This window comes from Tachypleus tridentatus, chromosome 4 (assembly GCF_004210375.1).
Source record: "Tachypleus tridentatus isolate NWPU-2018 chromosome 4, ASM421037v1, whole genome shotgun sequence".
Classification (NCBI taxonomy): Eukaryota; Metazoa; Arthropoda; class Merostomata; order Xiphosura; family Limulidae; genus Tachypleus; species Tachypleus tridentatus.
The window spans coordinates 49212054-49237728 of record NC_134828.1 but is presented as its reverse complement, the minus strand read 5'-3'; the positions used below and the strand labels follow the sequence as shown (position 1 = coordinate 49237728).

Here is a 25675-nt window from a genome sequence, read left to right as displayed (position 1 = left end):
CTTAACATGTGAAATAAATGTCAGCTTATAGTTGAAAAGTAGTCCTGAGAACTTTGTCTCAACTATCACAGCTTTGTGCATTTTGAATTTTGTATACAGCTATATGAGGGTGATCTGTGCTAGCTACCCCCAATGTAGCAATGAAAGACTAAAGGGAAGGCAACTATTCATCATCATCCACCACAAATACTTGTACTACTCTTTTACAAACAAATATAATCATCATATTATAATGCCCCAGGGCTGAAAGGGTGAGCATATTTGTTGAGATAAGAATCTGAACTCTCTACCCACAGACTACGAGTCAACCACCCTAACCACTGGCCACGCTAGTCTCAGCACCATACAAAGGATGACACCACCCAGACAGCACTCCATATCAGAATGCATTTCTTGCTGGTGACAAAAATGCACACAAACAGTTTTGGATGGTGAAAAGGTGAAACTGTTTGTTGGGATCCTCAACATCAAGCAAAAGCAGTCTGAAGCTGCCACTCAGTAAATCTCGTATTTAATGACCGACTGAAATCTTAAAGTCATTGACATAGAAGCTAATTCCAATAGTAGGAGGAAGTTCTTTAGTGACAGCATTGAGCTTAATACTGAAAAGTGTGACACTTAAAATACAGACCCAAGGGACTCCAATTTCCTGTGTGAAGGACTTGGACAATACCAAATCCAGTCACACTTCAAACAACCTTTCATTAAAAATATATGAATGAAATGGGTAAATTGCTATGTAACCAATAGGAATGAAGATCCTATAATATGCTAGGCTACAAAGTAGTATCACAAGCCTTTGAGATAAAAGAGATAATGTCTCCTTTAAAAAAAAAAGCTTCTATTACTGATGTTTTAAGCATAATTAGATGGTCCAGAATGGATTGTTGCTTGCAGAAACTACAGTGAGATAAATTTCTTTGACTCAACAAACCAAATAAGTCAAATATTAACCATCCTTTCCAAAACCATACAAGACAGCTAATTAGAACAAAAGAGCAATAATTAGGAAAAAACCTTTTGATAGATCCTAGGCTTAGAAAAATGAATTAAAACAGAATTATGTCATGCATCTGGAAAAATCTCCTGCCAAATGCAGTTAAGAGTGGCCAGAAGAAAAGCAAAAGAAGTAGGAGGTAGATGTCACAGCATCTCATAATGAATATTGACAGATTAAACTGATGCACTGTTAGACAGTTTTAGAGCAATCACAATGTCCATCACCATAAGCGGTCAATTATAGACATAGAAATCATTGATTCAAAAAGAATGCTGTAATATTTCTGCCCTAACTTGGGGATTAAGTAAACATGGAAAGATGAGGAAGTACAAGAATAGTGTTAAAAGCACAACAAGTGTGTCAGCAATACCAAGTAAATCAGCAACTTCATGGCCATTGGATAGCAAGATCAAAACAGAGATTGGACACATACTTCCCAGTGACCTGTTTAGTACTGTCCTAAACTATCTATTAAAATAGTGGTTGAAGAGATATTGAAAGTGAGCTTAATCCAAGATTCCTTTTGACTTTGATGTCTAACTGTCTAGACATGGGCATAATCCTGCTGAAAAGGGGTTCTCTTGTTACAAGCGGGTATCTCAGAAAGATACTTCAGGCTCTTTCCGAATTTTTTGTGTTCATTGACAGTCATCGATTTCCCATGAATGAAGATACCATTGGAAAGGTGTTGTGGTTTAAAGATATTGTATGAACAGTTGTTTGGACAATACAGTCAGGTCTATGCCAGTCTCTCTTCCGTGCAGTCATTAATAGTGGAAATATTAATGACATCTTAGGTGACATTGACCATTGCTGATCTCCCTTATAATGATGGAAAAAATTATCACTGCCCTAAGGGTCATTTTCCATTATTCAGAAAAACACATAGGGAAAACAAACACATGGACATAGCAATAACAGTAACTAACTGGGTGCATGAGAACGTAGTATTAAACCAGTATTGAAGAGAGAAAGCATGTGATTCGAGAACATTTTTCACATAACAACTCCTCCCATCTATATTTTCACAATCCTAGAAAGGATTGTGTCCATTAAAGTATCTTAAGATGAAAAAGGGAGATACTGATTGTTCAGTAATGTCATCAAGGTCTGTTTATTCATAAATCTTATCCTTGTAACAAGTAAAGAGAACAAATTGTAATGATATGATCAACAGGGATGTGGATGGCAATAGCCTCCTTCAGTGATGTGTTGAGTGGCAAAGACATAGTGAGAGCCCATTGGTAAATCAGCAGTACTATGCTTCCATGAATGAATCCATCACACAACCTGTCTTTCCTGTACAAGAAAAATCACCAAGAGTTGACAGTATCAGCAGGTCTTCAAAATATTTCATGTAAGTGGGCCCACAGATGATGCCACAACTCAATCAAGACCTTAATGTAATCTATATTAGATTGAAAACCTCAATAGTTCCACTGTATCAAACTGGTCATTGTTATTTAGGAGTACAAGCACCAAGTGGCAACCCTTTTTTATCTTTACCAGTATTTTTCTTTATAAAAAGAAGGTCTATTGACCTTATTGGATTCTGCCCTTGGTCGATAACACAAGAAAATAAATAAAAGAAAAAGGCACAGAAATCTATAGCAATCAAAATGGTATGGCTACCTGATGAAACATAATCCTTGTTAAAATCATTATTTATAGTAGTTACATTCACAAGTTAAGCCATGTAATTATACAATCAAAAACAAAGTTTCCTTAGAGATTTAGATAAAATTTTGAACATATTTTAATCAAGTTTTCTTAATGTCACTGTATACTTTATTTTGATTTATCAGTAGATGCTTTAGTAACTTCTGGCTTGTAATTTAAAGCTGTGAAGGTGTTCTTTGAAATTGCATAAACTAGTAAGGTTAAAATTTATTTTATATACAGACACACACACACATATTTAGTGCACATTATCAATAGTTCATATTTTTAAGTTATAAATTTTGAAAACCAGTTTATGCAGGGGCATGCTAATATCTTTATTCAAGCTGCTTACATAACTATTTATACATACTCCCATATCTGTTAATCACAAAAGAAAAAAAACAACATTGCTTTTAACCAAATTATTAAAAAAGAACAACACTAACATTTCTAAAATATTTGTGTGTTTCAATATTGTATTAGGGCAACTAGAATTTTAATTTTTTTGGAAGTTTCAAAAAAATGATCAAAACAAGGAATAATACAGCCAATACTGTAGTATCAGACAACACAAATTTAAAGATGATTAATATTTTATATTTTAAAGAACTGGTCAGTTACAACTGTATACAAACCATACTTGCTCAAGTGCCAATATATTTAAGAAAGGTCATATTATAATCCTAATGTTTTTTACCTCATTTTCTAAATCATAAAAGAACAGGTTCACAGATTAAGCTAGAATCTAGAGAAATTTTAATAAAATTTTATTTTACTATGTATATCTATAAAGTACTATTATTATTATGAAACTTACAGGTGAGGAAAATACAACACTAAACTTTTAAGTTAATGTAAATCAACTGTTCTGAAATTTAAATATAATTTGAGTATACTATAAATCTATTGTTACAATAAAGAAATATTGTTTATAGTATATCTTTGATCAATTTTTTTTATAATTAATTTTTTTTTCATTCTGATAGAAAGGATGCTATTACTTGTTTATTTATTCTATTATTTGCTTTGGTCTTGTTATCTTCTAACAATTGCTTCATAATTATCTCACATTTCAAAAATTAAAAGAAAAATCCATCAAATAATTCAGGATTTGATTCTGTTTGTTATTTGAAAACACAATGGGCAAGTGAAGGATTGTTCTAAACAGTGTTTTAAATATTTCCCTGTTGATCTAATTAATTTAACATTTCCAAATATTATACACTTCTTTGCACATTGAAATATGGCATATTTTTAACATGATTTTAGATTTTAAAATGTGTCAAAAAGTATATAAACATCATTCGCCATAAAGATTTCAAGTGAGAAATTTTATTCTCTCTCTCTCACACACACACACACACACACACACACACACAAAAAGCCTAACAGACTCACCAATTCACTGACAATTCAGTGATGGAATTGGACATTTACATATAAATTGAGAGCGTAAAGTTTCTAAAAAACAATCAAACAAACTGAAATTTGCCACTCACTTACAAAAAGAGGGCCATTCTCTCATAAATAAGCATTTACATGTAAATGTAAGAATGTATTTAGAAAAACATATCCTATAGTACAACAAATATAAATTAAACATTTACCCAAAGAATACAGAATACAGTTGAAGTATTATTCATGATTCACATTATAAACAACAGATTCACATTTATAAAACATACATAACTAATAAAACAAAATATGTAATACATTTTAGTTTCTTAGTTTCTTCTGAACTAAATAAATATTATCAGTTTAGAAATACACTGTCATAAGGTAACCTGTAATGGTTAGAAAGAGAATGCATTGATTTTAATGGTTATATTCAATAAACGAGTACACTAATTATTAATTAGTTACTTTTACCAACATGTGACTAACATGATTAAATTTCAGTTAAGTCTAAGGTTTGCAAGAAACAACTAAGAACAGGTACATGGAGTACAGCAAATGAAGAATAATACACGTACATTACATGTGCGTTTTCTTACAGCAAAACCACATCAGGTTGAATTCACCGAGGGGAATTGGACCCTTGATTTTAGTGTTGTAAATTCATAGACTTACTGCTGTACCAACGTACATTACATATAATACTTAACAAATTGCTTATTGTTTATATAAATTACGTATAATCATCACTCTTAGTGTTACTGGTTACTACATATTTAGGGCCAGTATCGCCAGGTGGGTTAAAGCTTGCGACTCATAATCTGATGGTCGAGGGTTTGCATCCCCACCGCACCAAACATGCTAGCCTTTTCAGCCGTGGGGGCGTTATAATGTTACGGTCAATCCAACTTTGTTGGTAAAAGAGTAGCCCAAGAGTTGGCAGTGGGTGGAGATGACTGTCTTCCATCTAGTTTTACACTGCTAAATTAGGGACGGCTAGCGCTGATAATCCTCAAGTAGCTTTGCGTGAAAGTAAAAAAAACAAACTTCATATTTAATGTGCTGTGAAAATTATTTCATCATTTGGAAAAGCTACAAAAATAACCCTTTTATATGGTAAAATATTTATAACTTCATAAAATAATTTTTATCTGATGCATGTAAAACATATGTCAGTTAACTCATAACTTTGAAGTAATATAGCAGGTAACTTAGAACTTATGGCAGAACTGTAAATGCACATTTGTGCATCTATGTCGTACTGTGCTCTTCATGATGCATAACAACTGTATATGTGTGTGTGTGTGTGCATGGAAGATACACATTTCCTTCCTTACAGTACTTTGAGTACATACACATTTATGTTTTGTTAAATTTAAAATATAACGATCATGATTTAAAAGTATTACCATCAAAATTATTTCTCATTGTAATGTTTACAAGGAAGTCAACAGTACACTATTGGTGCATAAAGACATAGGTAAAGGCTTTTGTTTAAAATAGTTTCAGAGACAATAGCTTTAAAAAATTCTCTTAAGACAATTAGAAGGACATCAAGAGATGCAGGAGATAGATGGTGCAGCATGTCATAGTGTACATCATCAGGTCCAACAGATGTACTGCCAGACCGATGAAGGGCCATTTTCAGTTCCACCAGTGTAAAGGGATAATTAAAGTCAAAGAGACAGTCAGTTCAAAAGGAAAGAGGTGACGCTCTGCCAGAGTCTTGATGGCCAAGAACGTGGAGGAACAAGCAGAAGTGCTAGATACCTGGCAAAAGCTTTCACCTACAATATCAGCAATGCTCCAGACATCAGTTACCTCTTGTCCATCAGAGAGTAAGATCGAGAGGGGGACAGAATTGTAGTGCCCACTGACCTTTTGAATCCTGTCCCATATGACCTTGGAACTGGTAGTAGAAGATATGCTAGTTGTGAACTTAATCCAAGATTCCTTCTGGCTTTGACGTCTTACCCACCTAGCATGTGCACGGGCCAGTTGGAAAGCTACGAGGTTTGTAGTGTGGGATACCTACAAAAAGTATACCAGGCCCATTTTTGAGCCCTCCGTGCCAAGTGGCAAGCAGGATTCCACCACGGATGAGGATATCGTGGAAAATGTGTCGAGGTTTTAGGAATACACTGACCAGCTGCTTGTATAATACAGCCAGTTACTGCTGCCACACAGTCGTCTATTGATGGCTGATTCACGATGGCAACATCAAGTTTTGCGAGAGCAGTTAAAGTGGACCAGTCTGCCTGATCCAGCTTCCACCGGGGCATGCGGGTAGGGTGGCATCGACCACGGCCAGTCTCTCTCAAAAATATAGGAAAATGATCACTGCCTAGTGATAATTGTCAACCCTCCATGAAAAATGGGAGAATAATGAAGGGGAGCAAACTGAGAGATCAATAGCAGTAAAGGACTGACTAGGTGCATGAAAATAAGTGGAAGAACCAGTATTGAAAAGAGAAAAATTGTGATCAGAGAGCATACACTCTATAGAATGACCCCTCCTATCAATAACAGCACTTCCAAAGAGGGGATTATGTCCATTAAAGTCCCCCAGGATTAGAAACGGAGATGGCAACTGTTCAACGAGAGCATCAAGATCTCTAGGGAGCAGGTAGAGAGGACAAACAGTGATGGTATGATCCAAGGAAACACGGATAGCAACGGCCTCCAAGGGTGTGTTGAGTGACAAAGACAGGGTGGGCACATGCTGATCAACCAATAGTGCCACCCATCCATGTACTCGTTCATCACACAGCCTATCATTTCTGTACAGAGAAAACTGCCGAATGGTGACTGTATCAGCAGGTTTTAGAAATGTTTCTTGTAAGGAAAGACACATGGGATGGTAGGAAGCAATCAGTGTTTTGATATCATCCAGTTTGGAATGTAAACCTCAACAATTCCATTGTATCAAGGTGGCCCTTTTTAATGATGGGTAGGCAAAGTGGCTGGAGAACCCTTCTGTGTACGACCACATCTTTTTTCCTTACTGTCCTTAGTCGGAGGAGGTTGATCAACCTCCATAGATCCTGCCCTGGGTTGATTGGGCAGGTCTTTGTTATTGGAAGAGGATTCCAGTGAATGAGGATGCAAACGAATGATTGTTTTGCCTCTTGGGGTGGGAGAAAAAGATGTATCAGAAGAAATGCCTGTATTTGAAACAGAAGGAAGTGGATCTTGAGGTTTGTTGGAATGTATGGGAAGAACAGAGATGGGTGTGGAAGTCGATTCATCAACGTTTTTAACCATGGAGGTAAAAAGGCTTTGTTTTGAAAACGATTCTCTTGGAGGCACAGAGAGATCTGTCTGCACTCCCACTGTAGTTGTGGAATGAAGTGCAGTAGCATATGTCCGAGATAGAGGGGTGGGCAGCAATTTCCAAGCGTCAGGATAACTAATGTCATGAGTCGTTTTCAAACGCTGCACCTCTTTTTCCTCCAACCATTTTTGGCAAGAACGAAAGTAGGAAGGGTGAGAACCATTGCAGTTAACGCAATGTGGGTCCATGTCACATGCATAGGGATTGTGGTCCTTGCCAGCGCAACGAGCACGTCAAGAAACCACGACATGATGTCTTTGAGTGACCAAACCTCTGACACTGGAAACATCAGAGAGGGTTTGGAATGTATGGCCGTACCCTGCAAGTTAGATAACCTGCCTTGATGGTGGCAGGTGCACGTGATGATGTAAATGTCAAAAAAGGGTATTTTTTGGCAGCGTAACTTCATCTTTGCAAGTGGAGATGCGCCTCACTGCAGAAACTCCTTGAATGGAGAGACCAGCAAGAATCTCTGACTCGGGGATGTTCTTCAAATCCCTCTCAAAAATAACTCCTCATGATGAATTCAAGGTAGCATGAGGGGTAACCTCAATAGGTATATCCCCAATTGCCGTTGAATTCAAGAGGAGTTCACTGTGGTGGGTTGTGGATGTTTCAACTAATATGTCTCCAGATTGAAGCTTCTTTACTGACTTTGGAGAGCCAGCAAGACCCTCTAGTCCCTTCTGAATAAAAAAGGGGGATAATTGCCCTAAAGGTTTTTCTGTAAGAGAATGTAATATAAGAAAATGAAGTAAGTGCATTACAGATGTTGAAGATCGCTGTCCAGAGCCTTCAAGACGTGGTCGCTTACCTATTGACTGTTTTTTTCACTATTTTATTTCAAGTTTTTGAAGGAGGATCCATAGGAAAAAAGAAAAATTTTGGTACCCACTGACCCCACCCACCATGGAGCCCTACGAGGGGACGCACTACAATGTCATGCAAGGACAATGCAGCAACGCCAGGGTTTCGTGAGCACTATACCCAAACACAATGTCCACAACACCCGTTGAGAACTTCCAACACTGGTACTTGGTTGACTCTAGCCCAAGTGGACCAGCCGACTGACCCAAGGGGGGCCACCCAAAGGCCGCCCGTCTTGGACCCCTCAACCACCAGGATCATCTCCTTCCCTTCACGGGTCGCCACGCACGGCAAAGACGTGGGTGGATGTTTAGATCCCAGAAAAGGTAACCAGACAGAACAAAACCTTCCCTGGGAGGTCCCCTCACCACGTACAGGAATGCACACCGAGGGGCCCAGAGTGGGAAAATGTCTGTTGAGATAGCAGTCTAGTTGGAAAAAGTATTTTTTTGTTACATTATTTAAATCAGCCTTAAGTTCTGAATTTCCTGTTAACAGCTTATAATACAGATAAGTACTGCACCTTGTGCTCTTTTTCAGCTTAAGTTCTGTAATTATATGGTAATAGAGTTCTACAGTTTACCAATACAGGTGATGAAAGTACTAAATGTTTTCTTGTAAGTGGACTGTTTTGCACAATGTACTTTTGTTTAGTTTATGAATTGTGTGAAAGTACATGTTATAGACTATGTTGCATTAAATGTAGCACATCAATTAGTTTTTCATGAACCCAATCTTCCTGACCTCGTTAGAGTCCATCTAAAAATAATTTTCAGATGTTTTTTGCTCCCCAGTCCATCCCTGGCAGTATCAAAGATTTGAAGATAATTTAAACTATAAAAGTTTTTTTTTCTAAATAAATTGGTTTGTGTCTGCAGAAAAAAGAATATGATCCAATTTAAAACTTAATAATAAAAAAAGGGTGTGTGGTTCATCATAAAATAGTTATTGTTTCCTTCTGTAAAAGTACTTATTTTGCAGATCTCTTAAGAAAGATGAGTATGTTTAAAAAATAATAATCCAACCTCATTTCAGTAACCATTCTAGGCACATCCAACTTAAGCACATGTTGAACTAGTTTCTGTAAATATTAACTAAACGTGTTGAACTTTAATGTCATCAGCTTATTACTGACATGTGTTAAACCAGGTATCAGTTAAGAACTCATAAAGCAGCAAGATGAATGTTATTTTCATAAAGCTCTGATTATTTATGTAAGCTAATTTTAGCCACATGATGTATTTTACTGTGATGAAATTTTTATTTACAGAATATTTCACGAATTTTCCTATTTGCTTTATGATTATTTTTCTTTTTCCATTGATTACTTGAGACAATGAAAACAAACAAAGTCTTTATAGAATGAAATATTACTTCCTGAAGTATTTCTTGAGATATCTTACATGTGATATACTACATTCCTACCATATAGCCATTACCATTAACTGATCAGACTGAAGTAATTTAACCTGTTTCCATGGAAATATTTTCAACTCACACTTAAACATTGCACATTTATGAAATTTGTAATGTGGGCTTATGTGCAGTACCTAGGATTATTTTTATTGTTATATATAGTTAGGGTCAGCATTTACTGAAATATACTGTGCTTTTCTACAAGGTACCTCTATATATACAAAACAATTATGTTCAATTATATAATTTTTTAAAAATTAAGTAATACACATATTTTACATTAAATTTATAAAACAATGCAAAGCAACAAGATCACAAGTCATAATCAGAGTATAGTTATTGAGTGTATTTGTACTACAGCAATGCTTTTCTGTCCCTGTATGTGTTTTTCTATGAAGGCATTGTACACATCTGTTGAAATTTCTTGAGTTTCCCTTTTGACCAGAGAGTTAAACATGATTAACCCTGAAAATCCTGTCAAAGAATTCAGGAAATATATGATCCAAATGGATGAATGAAATAATTAATTTATTCTGTTTTTGGCTGAAACAAGGTTTTAGACTATGTTAAAAAAAGATCAAATATCTCACCATACCAAAGAACCACATAAATTAATGTGCCTGGGAGGCTGAAAACAGATAGAAATAAGGGATATAATTACAGCAAAATGGATGGCAAAATGAAAAAAAAAATATTTAACAATAAATATTTTATATATTGGTGTTTATATCAAAATTACTAAAGTTTAAGGATTTTGCAATTTGAAGTACCTATACTGGCTCTATGTATCAGAGGAACATTTTTATTAATGATGAATTCTTGTAACATTACTCAATGTTCACTTTCTCTTACTTAATATTATATTTGCAATCTTTACAAGTCCTACTAACTGTTGTAGGTACAAAATAAACTGATGGCTGAACACAATACACTGCTAAGTTTATATAAATGTGTGCAAGTATATTTTTATAACACGTAAATATAAAACCTACACTACAATGCTTGAGTTGGGCTTTTAAGCCAAAGTTTTAGAATGAATTTGATTGCAGACTATTTTCCGAACAACTACGTAATTTCATATAGAACATGCATACTTTAATCAATTTTATTTCTTACAGAAATGCAACGTGGATGTTCAGCTAAAATATTTTCCTGTTGTAGGTACAGGAAATTATTATGCAGTTCTCTTGCTAACCTTTAACATGCTAATTTGTTTTTATACATGCCACAAATGGGGTATCTAAAAGCTGGGTGTTTTTGGAATGAAACAGTTTAGCCATTCAGTGTTCCATTTTCATGTTTTATGACTTTTCACAGTGGGAGCTCAACATGTTTCCGATGGAAAGTGCTCAGAGATGTTCAAAGTTATGGAACGATATGCTTCAAATACAAACACTTTAGTCAGATTCACCAGAATCACCATATTCTTGATCAATGACCTTGAAAACAACAGAATAAAATTTATTTTGCATTTCCAAATATTAAGTAAATCAATTATAATTTTTATAAGAACTAGTAACAATTGCCTTCATTTGTTTTTAATTCCAGTCCAAGTTATATACATATTTTAAACTCCTTCACTGTCATGTTTATGTTTAGATATTTATCTATAAACTTGAATGTTTAAACTGATAACTTCCAAGAAGTTTGAAGGTAAATACCCTCACATTATGGTGGTACAAAATCCAAAACCTACATTAGCAGTGCTCTAGAGACTATAGACCACACAAACACGTACATTAAATTATAAGCCTTTCTCTATACTACAATTTTATGGCCTGCCTTATAATTTTTTCTTCTTTGACTTCCTTATAAAACATTTGTTTACTGAAGTGGATAACCTTATTTTTTTAAAAACATGTAAATATACTTATAAGAAAAAAAGTTTTGTATCTACATGTCTTTCTTAAGAAAATTATTCAAATTTTCTCTAGAACTAATATTTAGATAATGTAAATCTCACACACTTTTTATACCATGTAATTAATTGAACAAAAGTAACGTTTCGTATAAAACTTGAACAGAGTAATGAATGTATGAATAGAGCACATAATAAACCTATCTTTACACAGTGTACTGTTCCTTAAAATCAAAATCTCAAATGAAATAAATAAATAAACGGTGTGAAAGTGTTACAAATTTAACCCTTTACAGACAAGAAGGGTATCTCTGACATTCCTTGATCTTTTTTTCTTCACAAAGTAGAAATAATAAACCAAACTGCATGATATACTTTACCAACACAGAGCTCTTGCTGGATCACACCAATCTAGTGACCCCAAAGTGGTTGTCATGGGTTCCACACTGTAACTTTTAACATTGATTATGTATCTTCATGAAATTTTTCAAACTTTCAATAAACATTACAAGTATTTTGTAAACACAAATAATCATAATTTCTGATTACATATTTGTTCCTAGATATAGGGCATCAAAGTGTTGACTACTCTGAATGTAAAGTTATTTCATGTTAAGATTAAAAATACTGTTCTCCATCAAAACATTTTCAAATTTCAGTTATGCAATGTCTAAATTCTTATAAATATCAAATTTTTCAAATTTGTATTTTATCTACTATTTTCTCTACCTTACCTCTAACATAGGGTTGGTGAATTTGCCTGACCTCATAATCGTCATAAAACTTTAAAAAGTTAAAAAAGTGCAAAATAAAGTGACTGGTACTTTTCACAATGAAGCTCCAAAGTAATGCTTTTTTAGAGTTCATACTTCTAACCTTTTCATACCTATTTCCTGTATTTATTTTATTGTTAGCAACTGAAGTAGAAACTAGCCAAAAATAAGCAATGAATTGCTATTTACATAACACCATAACATGACACTGTCGACAGCAAATAAGCTGATACAATGCATTTACCAGAATGTTTTTACATGTTATTGTAATCCTAGCTCTGAGAACCCAGAGGTAGAGGATTTATCAGTTAGTTTACAGTACAGTGGTTGCAACAAGAATTATTTAAAGTAATAAAAGTGCAAGAAATCTTTATGTTGTGGCTCTGTACTAGATACTCATAAACACCCTTTAATTTGTTTTTTAAAACATAAAACAATAAATAAAAATTTATAAAAAAAACAATGACTTCTAGTACTTAAAACATTAAAAAACTGATTTGCACTCATGTGCAAGATAATTTTTATTAAGATGCATTTTAGAAAATCTAAAAGTTATCAAATTACTAAAACCACTAATTTATCTGACTTTCTACCTAACAACTGTGATTTAACTTCATTTTCAGTGACATTACAAGTTTACCTTCAAGCCAATTATAAACAATTGTCAGGATTATGCAGTTTGGGATGTGCTCATTCTATTAATTATAAACATGTACTTATAAGTAGACAAGAGATTTCAAAAGAATGGAGTGGGCTGGGCTACTACTGTAGGTTTGCAAAATATAACAATATCTCAGTAAATCAAAAAGGAGCAAAGTTCTTATTTTATATTCAAGTTTGTAAATGTCTTAAATTTGAGGTTTACTTTTTATTTGTTAACCACTACAGACATATACATTGAGCAAGAAAACAAGAAAATATATGACAGACAAAAAATGAATATTTAGCATTTTGGTTTAAATATTTTCTTTTAAATTAAGAAACTAAAATATAAATAATATTAAAATTTGGATCATAAACTTAGTTTGTGAAGTCAATTTTATTGACATACAAGAGCAATAAAGTTGTTTTATTAAATTTTGAAAATAAAACAGCATGACATGGATACTTTGGGAAGGGGGGTGTGCAAATTTGACAGTCGTGAGGAACAGCACTCTGGAAACAGTGCAATAAGTGATAAGTGAACAAAATCCCCTTAGTGTGTTTTTTCTAATAGCAAAGCCACAACAGACTATCTGCTGAGTCCACAGAAGGGAAAGTTCCCTAAATTATTAAAAACAAACTGATCCCAATTTATTTAATCCAATGACTGGCAGAAAAAAAAATCTTTAGCTTTACTAATGCTAGTTCATGATAATATAGTAACACCATCTGGAAAGTGCCTATATGGTCTTATGAAACACCTCATTTTTACAGAGCCTTTTGCAATGAGTACCAAAAATAATAAAATTAGTTGATAATGTGAAACTGGGTTGAGAGAAGCAGCACACCTGTCTTGGTGAAAACAAAATGTAAGGGGTCCTGGAAAATAAAGAGACAATACTGTGACAAACTGGACTCGTAAAAATGCAATGTAGTAAAGGCAAGAGATAAAAAACAGAATCCAAATTCTTCCCAAGATCAACGAAATGGCAACTCCAGAAACCCAGAAAAAAACACTCCAGGATAAAAACATGGATAACTCCAACTGAAAGTACCCCCTTGCCATCTAGAGATGCTAGATAACAAAGGAGGAGCACAAGGTCAGATTAGTCACCTTGCTGACAACAGTAATACGGGAATTCAGACCCACAAATATCAAGCCTAATTTAGTTTATATATACACATACATACACACATCTTTTTTTGTTTTGTTTATTTTTATAATTGTAAAGAAATCTACAAGGCAGCATGAAAATCTTAATCCACAATGATACAACACAAACATTCCATCAGACATGTGTTACCAATGTTTTGTGGAGAAACAAAATGATTACATTATCTAAATGAGGTGCTTATATACAGTACCAAGATAGAGGGCACATTAACAAGAGTAGAGAATTTTGGAAATTAGATATCGCCAGAGGCATTTAAGTGGGGATGAAAGAGCAGAGTATGTATTGTCAGCAGATAGTAAGTATGTTTTGGATACTTACTATTGGTTGACTGATTCAAAAGTAATTTCATTTACTTTTCTATAATTTTTGTTCATTGTTCATTTTACAGTATGTAAAAAAAAAAAGAAGACTTAAATTTTGGTTCTTATTACTGAAAAAAGTTCAATTTTATATATAAAAAATTTGAAGTTGATTGAAATTCATTAAAATATTTATTTTTGACATTTTGCTGATTAAAGTAGTCACCTCTTTGGTCACAAATTCATAAACAAGGCAAAGATTTATCAATGACCTGTAACCTGATATGTCACAATGGTGTCAGGTCAGGCTAGGCAATAATATGTTTATTAAAATTCTTAGTTGAGATCGATTTAAATGTAAAAAATAGTTTCTTTTCAATAAATATGTTGTTACATCTCTACGTTGTTTAAATATGACAAAGATAGCATAATACACAATAAATAATAATTTCAATCATATATGAGTCATCAGAATACTTTAAAGTCACCTTCCATGCTCTCTAAACTTAACTAGGCTTATATAATGTTACCAACATTTAATTTAATTTTAAATGGAAACATTTTCAGAAATAAAGATAATTATAGAAACTATAACAATTCCCCAGGTCTGTGGTTTGTTTCAAAGCCTTCTAAACATCACATTAAATTTCATTGTTCTCTTTCAATTTCCTTTTCTCAAAAACACAAGTTACTTTTAAAATCCATTTCATTCTCTCTTTACATTGATATAAATAGTTTATAATTTGCTCTGTTCAATGGTATTTAAACCTCTTCTGTATGTATTTTAAAAAGTTTTATTAATATTTCTTCAAATCACATGCTGTGAAGTTATGTGGAAGAGACACTATTCTAATAGTCAGAGAAAGTATGAAGGTTATATGATAAATAAGAGGATTGAAAGTTTCTTGATAATGTATACCTCTATTTCAAGAGAGTCCATAAAGAAATTATAGGTGCATTGTTTATGAAATTTGATAAGGTTTAGTAAATTGCAAAAAGCAAACAAGTACAGAGTTTGTATCTTGAAGAGAACTGTTTGCTATACTTCTTCATTTACTATTCTATATTTTAAGAAAAATAAGTTTTAAACTTATTTGTAAATAGTAATAATGTATATACATATACAATGTATTATAAATGAAATGTGACTGTATTTCACAAAACATTAGTCCATTAAAATGCAGCCAAGACAATCACTTTGTAAAGGTCAATTTTATATTCTTGGATAGAATAACATGAGTACATATGTGCCACCTGATTGCAGTATCTTTACTGTTATCCAAGCACGGATGAAAGGTCAATATTATAAGAATATTAAATACATATAGATGTATTATGTCAAGGTTTAAGCTACAAATTTGTTTTCACGTCATAATCCACAATCAATCTAGAATGAAAAAAACCATTTTATATTTATTTTCTAATTTTGTATGGTGATTATGAGGTCAGTCAAGTTTAGCAAACCTATACAGATATGCAATAATAAAAATAATTGACTTTGCATGTCAAATTTGATACTTTTTTTTTCCATAAGAGTATTTCTAATCTTAAAATCAAAATCACTTTGTATATTGGATGGTCAACATTCAATAAAAAAAAGTTCCAAGAAATATGTTATTTAAAAAATCTTGAAACTGATGAAAAAAATCCAATAGTTTGTATATGAAAGCCTTGTAATACTTACTGATAACAAGAAGTTTCATGAAGTTACAGTTACTAATTTATAAGTTATAGCATGAAAACTATAACAAGCACAAAATGGTTATGAGTTTGGTCCCTGGGACTAAGTACATGGTGAGAAAGTTAATTGATAAATTATATTACCTAAGAGCAGTGATTATATTGGTTAGTATCCTTTAATTAATGAAAAACTGAATTAAATCAATTAACCAAAATTCCTATTATAGTGATTATCATAAAAGTAAACACCTAATTAAAATCAGTATTTCAAATTATTCCTGTTTTTGGTTATTCTAACAATAAATTCATCAACATCACGATTAAATCTATTGATGATAATAATCAAGTGATCAAAATTACAGTTTTCAATTATTACTATTTTTTATTATTCCAACTATTCAAGTAATCAATATATTGCCAATAAACTATCTCATACTATATTTGTTATGACAAAGCTACTAAGGCAATCTGCCTCTGTAATAAATTTCTAAGTTTTGACTCTCCAATAGTATTTAAACTTTTCCCGTAAAGTGAACTGGCTGGCAGCATCTGCCTCTTTCCTCCTATTCTTCTTGTTGCTGAATTGCTGACCACCAGCTGTTTTATTTTTACTTATATGTACCATTGTTTGATGTTTGAGGAACACTGCACTAATCAGTTAAATGAATGTAACTGATGAGAAAATACCACTTATCATTCAACTCTACTCATTTTGTTGACATTCACTTACAAAGTGTATGTTCTGCTGGAGATTTTATAGTTTGTAACATGTGGTACCTCTTCACCGTTAATGCAAACAGTAAAGAACTAGTATAGATATACTCATACAATCTGCACCTTAGAAGAATTTCTAATGACATTAAGATAATATAAATTGATTTGAAACAACATTAATTATTTGCATTAATTAAGTTCTTTTACTACAGAGAATTGATTGGGTATTTAACAAATAAATCAACCAATAATATCCTTAAATGACAAGAAATCTGTTAACTTGTGTTTGAAAACATGACAAGAAAGTGTGGTAATGAAAGTTACCTTTTCAAAAACATTAGTAAGTTTACATATATATATTTCATTTGTTGAAAGTAACAAACATGATTAATAATCTTACCAGTCTTTAAGTTATATAGCTTCAAAAGGGCAGCACATTCAACATTCTTGGACAAATCAAATGGGGTTTTTCCTTCCTTATTTACCAGATACGGTGTGGCATCTGTAATAGTTATATTCATCAAGTCAGAAGATGTTGCTATTTAGACATCCTACAAAATAAAATCTGTATAGTATTCATAAATAATTAAAATACTCTATGTAATATATACACACACATTTAGATACATACATACAAGATAATTTTTTTTGTGTACAATGAAAAGATTTCTAAAATGATAAATTACAGAAATCTCCTCATTATATAAAGAAATTTTAATCCTGTATGTATGTGTGTGTATATATATGTATAAAATTATGTACAGTATTTTTATTATTTAATTGAATACCCTCTCTCTATATATATATAATACATACAGACACACACACACATATTCAGATACATACACACAGGATTAAAATTTTTTGTATACAAGCAGGAGATTTTTAAAATGATAATTTATAAAATTTCTCTATTCACCAAACAACTAAACATTGAAAATGTTTTTATTAGTACCCTTGAGATGCTGGTAAGTAACTGTGACTATACAAATTGATTATTTCTTCTCATAAGCATAACTGGAAATGGCAGAGAAAATCAGTAATCACTTTGACAAACTTTTATTGTTAGAAAAACCCCAAAGCTGCAAGATCTATGCTAGATTGACAACACTGTGTTCTGCCACCTTATGTGCAACAATCTTGAGCATTTGCTGTATACACTCTCATATCCTCATTTTGTGTGTGAAAACAAACTTGCACCACACACTCTTTCATCCTCATCATGTGTGTGATAATCAGCATGTCCTATACAATGTCAAAATGTTCAAAAACCAGTCCAACACATCATGAATCTCGAATACAAGTTCAAATAATTTTATAAATTATTTCCAAAAAATGCATTAGCATTATTTGTAATACAGTAATTCTTAACTAAGACAGTACCAAAACTGAACATCAGGAACAATGTTTGTTCTCAAATGCAAAACGACACAGTCTGTAAAAAAAAACTTAAATATGAATTATTAATGTCAAGATGAAGTTCATAATGATATACAGAAGAACAATTAGGCATTTTTTCAACAACATTTATCAATAAATATATATGTGGATCTAAGAACAAGGACTTAAAAATACCAAAATTCATGATCCCAATTAAAACATAAATGTATTCAAACCTACAATCAACAGTAAATTATGCATACTTTAATAAATGAAGAACTCACAAATGAAACATTTCAACATTACTCATACTACAATCAACAGAATTATAATTTGGATTCTCAGTACTCTAATGCAAGTTAGATTAACATCACCATGAACTAGAGTGAAATCATAATTTAATACTAGTAAAAAACTCACCAATATCTAGGAGAAGTTTAACAATATTATCACTACCTCTCCAAGATGCTGAATGAAGTGGGGTGTCTCCTAATTTGTTCTAAGAAAAAAAAATGTAAAGAAATATCAGCTAAGAATACTTTTGTCTTGTATAAATATCCAGTTTAATTAATTATGTAACACTGTTATTTGTATTTATAAGTGGTTATTTTGCTTCTCAAAATATTTAATGTTAAGCATAAAGCTTCTTGTTTTTAACATCACAAGTAAAGAAGGAACACTACATCAAGTTTAGATTAAATCTGATTTTAATATCTTATAATTTATTTATGAACAGCTTGTATGATAATCTCAAATGTTATTCAACACTTTCACTTCATAGCACAATTGGGGGACAGACCATCAATATTTTTCTATAATTTTGAAAAATCTTTTGGACATTGCTTTCATTAAAGTAAAAAATGCTTTAAAACTTTTATGTTGGCAATTTAGTTAGAATCCAATACATGATTTTTCAAATCTTGCTATGCCTAAAGTTGAAAAATATATGACTGGAGGAATTTTTATGTCTTTTAATTGCCTTATGCATTATATTTAAATCTGCTCGAGTTCCATGTCCCAAATTAACTGTTAAATAATAAACACAGCCAACAAAACAGCTTCTGCGAGTTAAGAAAAGCAGTTAACCAAAATGTCCTGTCATACTGGTTTACTTTGAATTTGTTCTTCCACTTAGGCTTAGAGATGTAATCGGTCTACCATTTTGGATGATGCTTTCTTTATCACTAAAATTCTTTGTACCAAACTTGTTCACTCATAAGCTTTCAATAATAAAGTTAGAATTTTTCCAATTATCTTTGAAATCCACATTCAAATCTGAAGGATGACAGTTCACAAAAAATTTATGCATATAAAAAACAACAGTATCATTTAATACAATGCCCAAAACACCTTCACATCATGTGACATTAGAGAGGTCAGAAACAGCCATGAGTATGAGATGCAGGTCATGAAAAAACAAAAGTTTCCAAATATCACAAAAAAATTAACTATAAATTATTAATTTTTATTATATTTTTTTTACTTGTTGTACACTTTAATTTATAAAATAGTAATTATGAAATTCTAGCTTATTTATAAATTATTTCACTTAAATTTTTTAGTGATTTAAATAATTTATCAGCGAATATAACTGTCAATAAGTTCCAATTTTGTGTGTATTTTGAAGTAAGATGAACTAGTAATTGCTTTCTTTATGTCATAGAAGAGACCAATATAACATTCATGATTTTTTTTAATACATGAATGAATTTGAATTTTTTTTATTTAGAAAATTATTCATGTAAGAAGCATTTTATAGTTTAAAGAATATATTATGTAACAAAAATGTTTTAGTTAGAAGTAAAGCATTTTCTACTATGAAAAAAAAAACTAAAATCAATTCAAAAAAGGAAGCATTTTGCAAGTTATAGTCCAGATTCTTCCCAACAGTGCTTTCACCTATACAAGGTGTTTACTGATTATGTATGGTATAGTGGAGTGCTTTTGTATGAATCAATTGCAAGTTTATAGCATCATATTTAGCTGTTACATAAAAATTAATTTTCTTTAAAAACATATAATGGGAAAGCACTGCTTCTCTTACCTTCATGGACCACATGCCTTTGATCACTAAGTACATAACATAGATGTAACATTAATACATCTTAAGATCCATCATAATGAAATATTCAAAAATTAAACAATTTATTTTCCTGATTCATTTTGTAATTAGAACTTGAATATTGTGTTTGCCCAAATATAATGTACACTTTTTTTTTTCCAAATAACTCTTGAAAAATGACTGCTCATTATATTTGTGTGTGTTCAATTTTGTTTGGTATTTCACAAGAAGCTATCACTGAAAATCATTACAGATTTCATAAAATGTTGCATATCCAATGCAATGTACGGGGTGGATGATGACATGCTGTGAGAATCAGAAAGGGTGAAGCAAAGATTCAAGGAAGCAAATCTGATGAATGCAATGGTAGTAAAAAGTTTTAGTGATGATGAAAATTTATGTTTATCATATATAAACTATTCAATAAATTTTGTAAAATTAACACCTAAAAAAATTTAATACATTGATAGGTGTTTAATGTATTTAGAAACTCTTTAATACATTTTGTATAATTGTGTACAAAAAACAAATTATTTTTAGCCTTTCAAAATTGGATGTGCATTCTATTCATGAAAATACAGTACGTACAAGGAATTGCAAAGAAAAAAAGTCAGTATGAACAACTAAGTAATTTTTTTCATGTTTATTTCATTTCCATATCTAAAATAACTCTGTTCATTAATTTTTTGTTCTGAGCAAATATTATTTTAAATCTTGTACCTAAAGCTTGAACTGAAATACTACTTGACATCTGTAACTAAATGTTAAGTGTAAGAACACAAACTCGTTAGTAGAAATTAAATACTTTTACCTTAAAGATAGTTTACAGAATGAATGCTATTTTTGGGGCATTATGAAATATTAATCAATTCTTGAAAATATGATTTACTCTAGTAAATGATAATTTTTTTTCACACCTGAACATTGATTTGTACAGATGGTACTCTAAGAATCTCTTGCACACAGTCCTTATGCCCACCGTGTGCAGCCCAGTGTAAGGGGGTACAACCAGCTTTATCTAACCCACTTACTGAAATCTAATAGGAATGAAAAACAATCATATAAAAATTGAGCCAAAAATCACTGCAGTTCATTACGATCTACTAACACTCCTGAAAAGAGCTTTAGTATTTTGTGTTTCTAAAATTAATATTTAATTCACTGTAAAAGTGAAATCGATAACTAGCATCCAGACAACTTTTTGAAAGGGCTACTGTTGAAATTTAATACTTCTATTTCATTTTGGATTTTTTTACTATTCAGTTTCTACAAGTTTTTTTCAAATTTTTTAACATAAAAAAAGTAATATGAACAAAAATTTCAAAATAAACTAAGCTATAGCATTTTAATACTCTCCATCAATAAAATATTGTGTGGTTAAAATATTTCACTTAACATCTGTAAAAGTAACCATATAAGTTCTTGTTTGTTTGAGAGGTTCAAACAAATTGACACTTAATTTTCAACTGAAAGACCAGATGGAAGACAACTAGTCAACAGCATCAACTGCTAAGTCTTGGGCTACTCTAATAGAACAGTGGGATTTGACAATCACTCTTCTAATTGACTAACAGCCCTGAAGTGGAAAGTACATTTTTGTAGCAGTAAAATGTAAACTATGAACATTCAGGTTCACAGTCTGCCATATTACTCATTAAGTCATACCATGCCAATTTCTATTTAAGTAAATGTTATCACTGATGACAAAAAAAATCTATAAGTATGATGTATGTTGTACTATAATTTCTTAAATTACAAAGAAACAGTGAATCCATTCTATAAAGCAATTTTTTTTCTTAGAATGATATCACTTTAGTGTTATCAATAAAAAAAAAAGGTAAGGTGACACAGAGCAAACACTAACCTTTGCACAGGTAACATACATACTTTATTAGCAAGACAATCTAGGAGAAAGCTAAAATTTCCACGTTTGGCAGCTTCATGCAAAGGATGAAAAATTTCTTCTGTATTATCTTCAACTATATAAAATATAAAGTATAAAGGCATTTAATTAAGACACTAAAACACTGTTGGCATTAAAAAAATATATACAAGATTTACATTATTGAAACTGATGTGAATATAACTGCTTCTTTTATGATTTTTACTTAGAAACTTAAGTTCTATTTGCAGTGAAAATTTGTATTGGACCAGTTGAAAATATCACTTAAATGAGATTATTATTAGTCTTATTGTAATGTTATATGAAACATAAAACCATAAAGGGGCAATGTTTTGCCAGCTCTGGTCTTACATACCACACAGTTCCATTTATGTAAAATCATCTCTAGACCTTAAAGATTGTAACCCAGCATCTCCCTCCCATAATGACTTGACATTGAACAAAGCAAATTCTGTACAAAAAATTAAACATGTTAAAATTATATATTCTTCCTACTGCAACTTTGCAATAACAATAATAAATGGAAATCATTAAAATAACATCAACCATATGAAGATGTCCATTATGCCCTTTATTCTACAAATATATTAGAAACATATGTTCATAAAATAATACACCTATTGTGAGTTACTTTTAGGATGATAGAAAAAAACTAATGACAATAACAATACAATACTTTACTGGGTAAGATAAAAAATACCAGTTTGGATTAATTATTTACATTTTTGTTAAAGATCCAAACAGGCATTACAATTGTCCTTATGCTCAATTCAAATACAAATCTTAATGTAAATTACATAAAAATATTTTCAGCATCATGATCATCTAAAATAAATTATACAACTTAAATTAATCCTTGAAATTAATGTTTTTTGGCAAAAAAACACTAAAACACTTATAATTGTTTTAATATGCTAAAATGTAACTGTACGAATTTTCCCAATTCTATAAACTGTTCAGTAATTGCCAGTAATATTAAAGAGTACTACAACTTAAAAAATACTCACTGTAATTACTGGGTATCAATCCTACCTTCCCATCACAACTTGCCTTCCACCAGTTACGGTTTGTGATCATATCCAGGATGTATAAAATATCATCTTCTTCAAAAGATAACTCATCTGGCTAGAACAGAAAATTTTGCTTCAGAAAAAAGTCAACAGACTCATATACAACTCACATGCTCAGTTTCTTTAAATTTCACAAATAATACAGCTATAGTTAATTAATTACTGTAGTATTTTCATGCTAGTCATAACAACATGAACAAATTTACTTTACTGCAACACAAATAGAATAAAACCTCCCTGTTACTACTACAATACAGTTAAAATACAATTATATTTCTCATGAATGTAAGGTTACTTGTTACACAGCATACTGAGATGACTATATTCTCACCTCAATGCAATAGTATCATCTAGACTTACCTGCTAAGCAGAATAGTGATACCGTGCACGTACAACTTTCACTTGGCCTACAAAGAATAAATGAGCAGATAAAAGACGTCAAAGATATTAAACAGGCTATCATTATTCCATTACATGTGTATTACAGAACAAAGAAATAGATATTTAACACGGTTGCTTAAAGCTACAGATGCACCTCCTTTGTATATTCAACTAATGTATTTCTACAATCAGAATGACAAAAATAATAAGTTTATTAATATTTTAGCTGAAACTATTTTCATAAAAGTAATCATAGAGGATAAAATAGATGTGACCCACAGAATATATATCTCAAGAACTGCATCATGATGTTTAGGTCACCAGGAATAGGTTGTACAGCACAAGCCTTAAGTGCACTATGTGAAACAGTCTTAGTTATTATACTGTAGTTTCAATTAGAACTCTACTGAAAATATATTTTTCTCAAACTAAGATTAGTATAATGAAAGACAATGCATTAGTTTATTTTATAATCACATACAAGATTGTGCTTTAATTTTTTTTAACTTGGAAAATATACTTCGTAACTTAGATATCATTTAATTAAAATTAAGAACTTTCTATGATTTCAGAAACACTTAGTATTGATAAAATAATTTTCTACAGTTATGTGCACAGCACAGTGCAAAAGTGTTATAGTCAAAAATTAGATTTCAGGCTATTTTCAAAGAACAATGGAAGGTAAAACATTGGTGAAACATCAAAGTTTTATTAATCTTCATATTTAGTGCAAAAGAAACTCAATTGAAGTGCTTGAGTTCAGCAAACAGTTAAGATTTTCTACGTCCCCCTTTGGTTTAATAACTGCAGACAGTCTTTCACACATTGTTGCAGTGTCCTTTGGGATTTTACTCCAAATGTTGCTAATACGCTTCCATAAAGTTTGTTTGGAAGTAACTTTTGATTTGTCAAGTTTTTGAACTGTCAAATCCCAAATTTGCTTAACTGGGTAGTGCATTGTGGAGACCACTGCATCATTTAAATAACTCCAGCACATTCCTTCTTAGCTAAGTAATTTCTGCATAGGTAAGATGAGTAGTTGGGATCATTATCTTCTTGATAGTAGAATCCTTTACCAATAATACACAAACCACTAAGTATACCATGATCAGTATCTGATCCATTATTCCATTTATTTTGCAAATATCTCCTTTCAACCTCAGCAGAAAAACATCCCCAACCCATTACACTGCTCTCCCCATGCTTTATGGTAAATACTATGCATTAGGGTAAGTGTCTTTCACCCTTTCCTTCTGCCAGACATACAACCTATGCTTTGAACCAAATATTCCTGTCCATGATACCTTTTTCCACTCAACAGTACATTTTTGTACTTTTTAGTAAATTTCAGTCTGTTGACAGCATTTAGATATAGACGTAAAAGTTTTTTTTAAATTGTTACACAACCAAATATTCCATTCTTATTTAGTCTTCTCGATATTATAGTTCTGGTCACTTTTCTATCATTTGGTACATAATGTTTATCTTATGCTTCAGATCAGTGGCAGTCTTCCTTCTGCCTCAAAGGCTCCATAAAGAAAGGTTCTTAACATCAGTATCATTGAGTTTAAGTATTCTGCCTCTTTCTTTCCTATTTTCAAATTTACCTGTCCTGATCTCTTTATTCAGGTTGTTTCTGACAATGTTTGGAGAGTATTTCAAGTCTACAGCAATTTGTCAGAGAGTCCAACCAACATCATGTAAAGTTTTATGTAAACTGTCTGCTCTACTGGTGATTCTCTATGTCTTTTGGGCAATGGCATGAAACAAAACTTAATATACAAGATTAATTACTGTTTTTCTCAACATTTATTTGTGGAGTGCCATTACATTGATTTATTTAAATATATACTGGTATCATATGCTAACTCGTTTCCTAGCTTCTTTCTAATAAAGTTAAGACACTGCTTGGGGTACTATGACAGTCATTTCAGATAATAAATTTGATTAATACGTTCATTCAAGCAAAGTCGTTATAATTAGCTCTTGGGAATTCTAACAAATGATAAGTATTTTCACCCTGACTCATTCAGTTGTCAACAGGGATTGGTTAACTATTACCAA

General features: G+C 31.7%; 1 protein-coding gene across 5 annotated transcripts in view; it reads right to left on the bottom strand.

Moving 5' to 3' along the window:
* Positions 1–25675, bottom strand: part of LOC143249087 (pyroglutamyl-peptidase 1) — a 95236-nt gene that overhangs the window by 51058 nt on the left and 18503 nt on the right. For 2 of the 5 annotated variants that reach the window (XM_076498327.1, XM_076498326.1), the window contains exons 3-8: positions 23591–23637; positions 23168–23285; positions 22145–22236; positions 21175–21294; positions 18616–18694; positions 17216–17317 (exon numbers count right to left, since the gene is read on the bottom strand). In XM_076498327.1, coding sequence (XP_076354442.1) covers positions 17216–17317; positions 18616–18694; positions 21175–21294; positions 22145–22236; positions 23168–23237 — 463 coding nt within the window. In that variant the 5' untranslated portion in view covers positions 23238–23285; positions 23591–23637. Of the gene's footprint in view, positions 1–17215; positions 17318–18615; positions 18695–21174; positions 21295–22144; positions 22237–22515; positions 22612–23167; positions 23286–23590; positions 23638–25675 lie in introns of those variants that run through there. The other 3 variants (XM_076498328.1, XM_076498325.1, XM_076498329.1) reach the window with 3 other exon arrangements.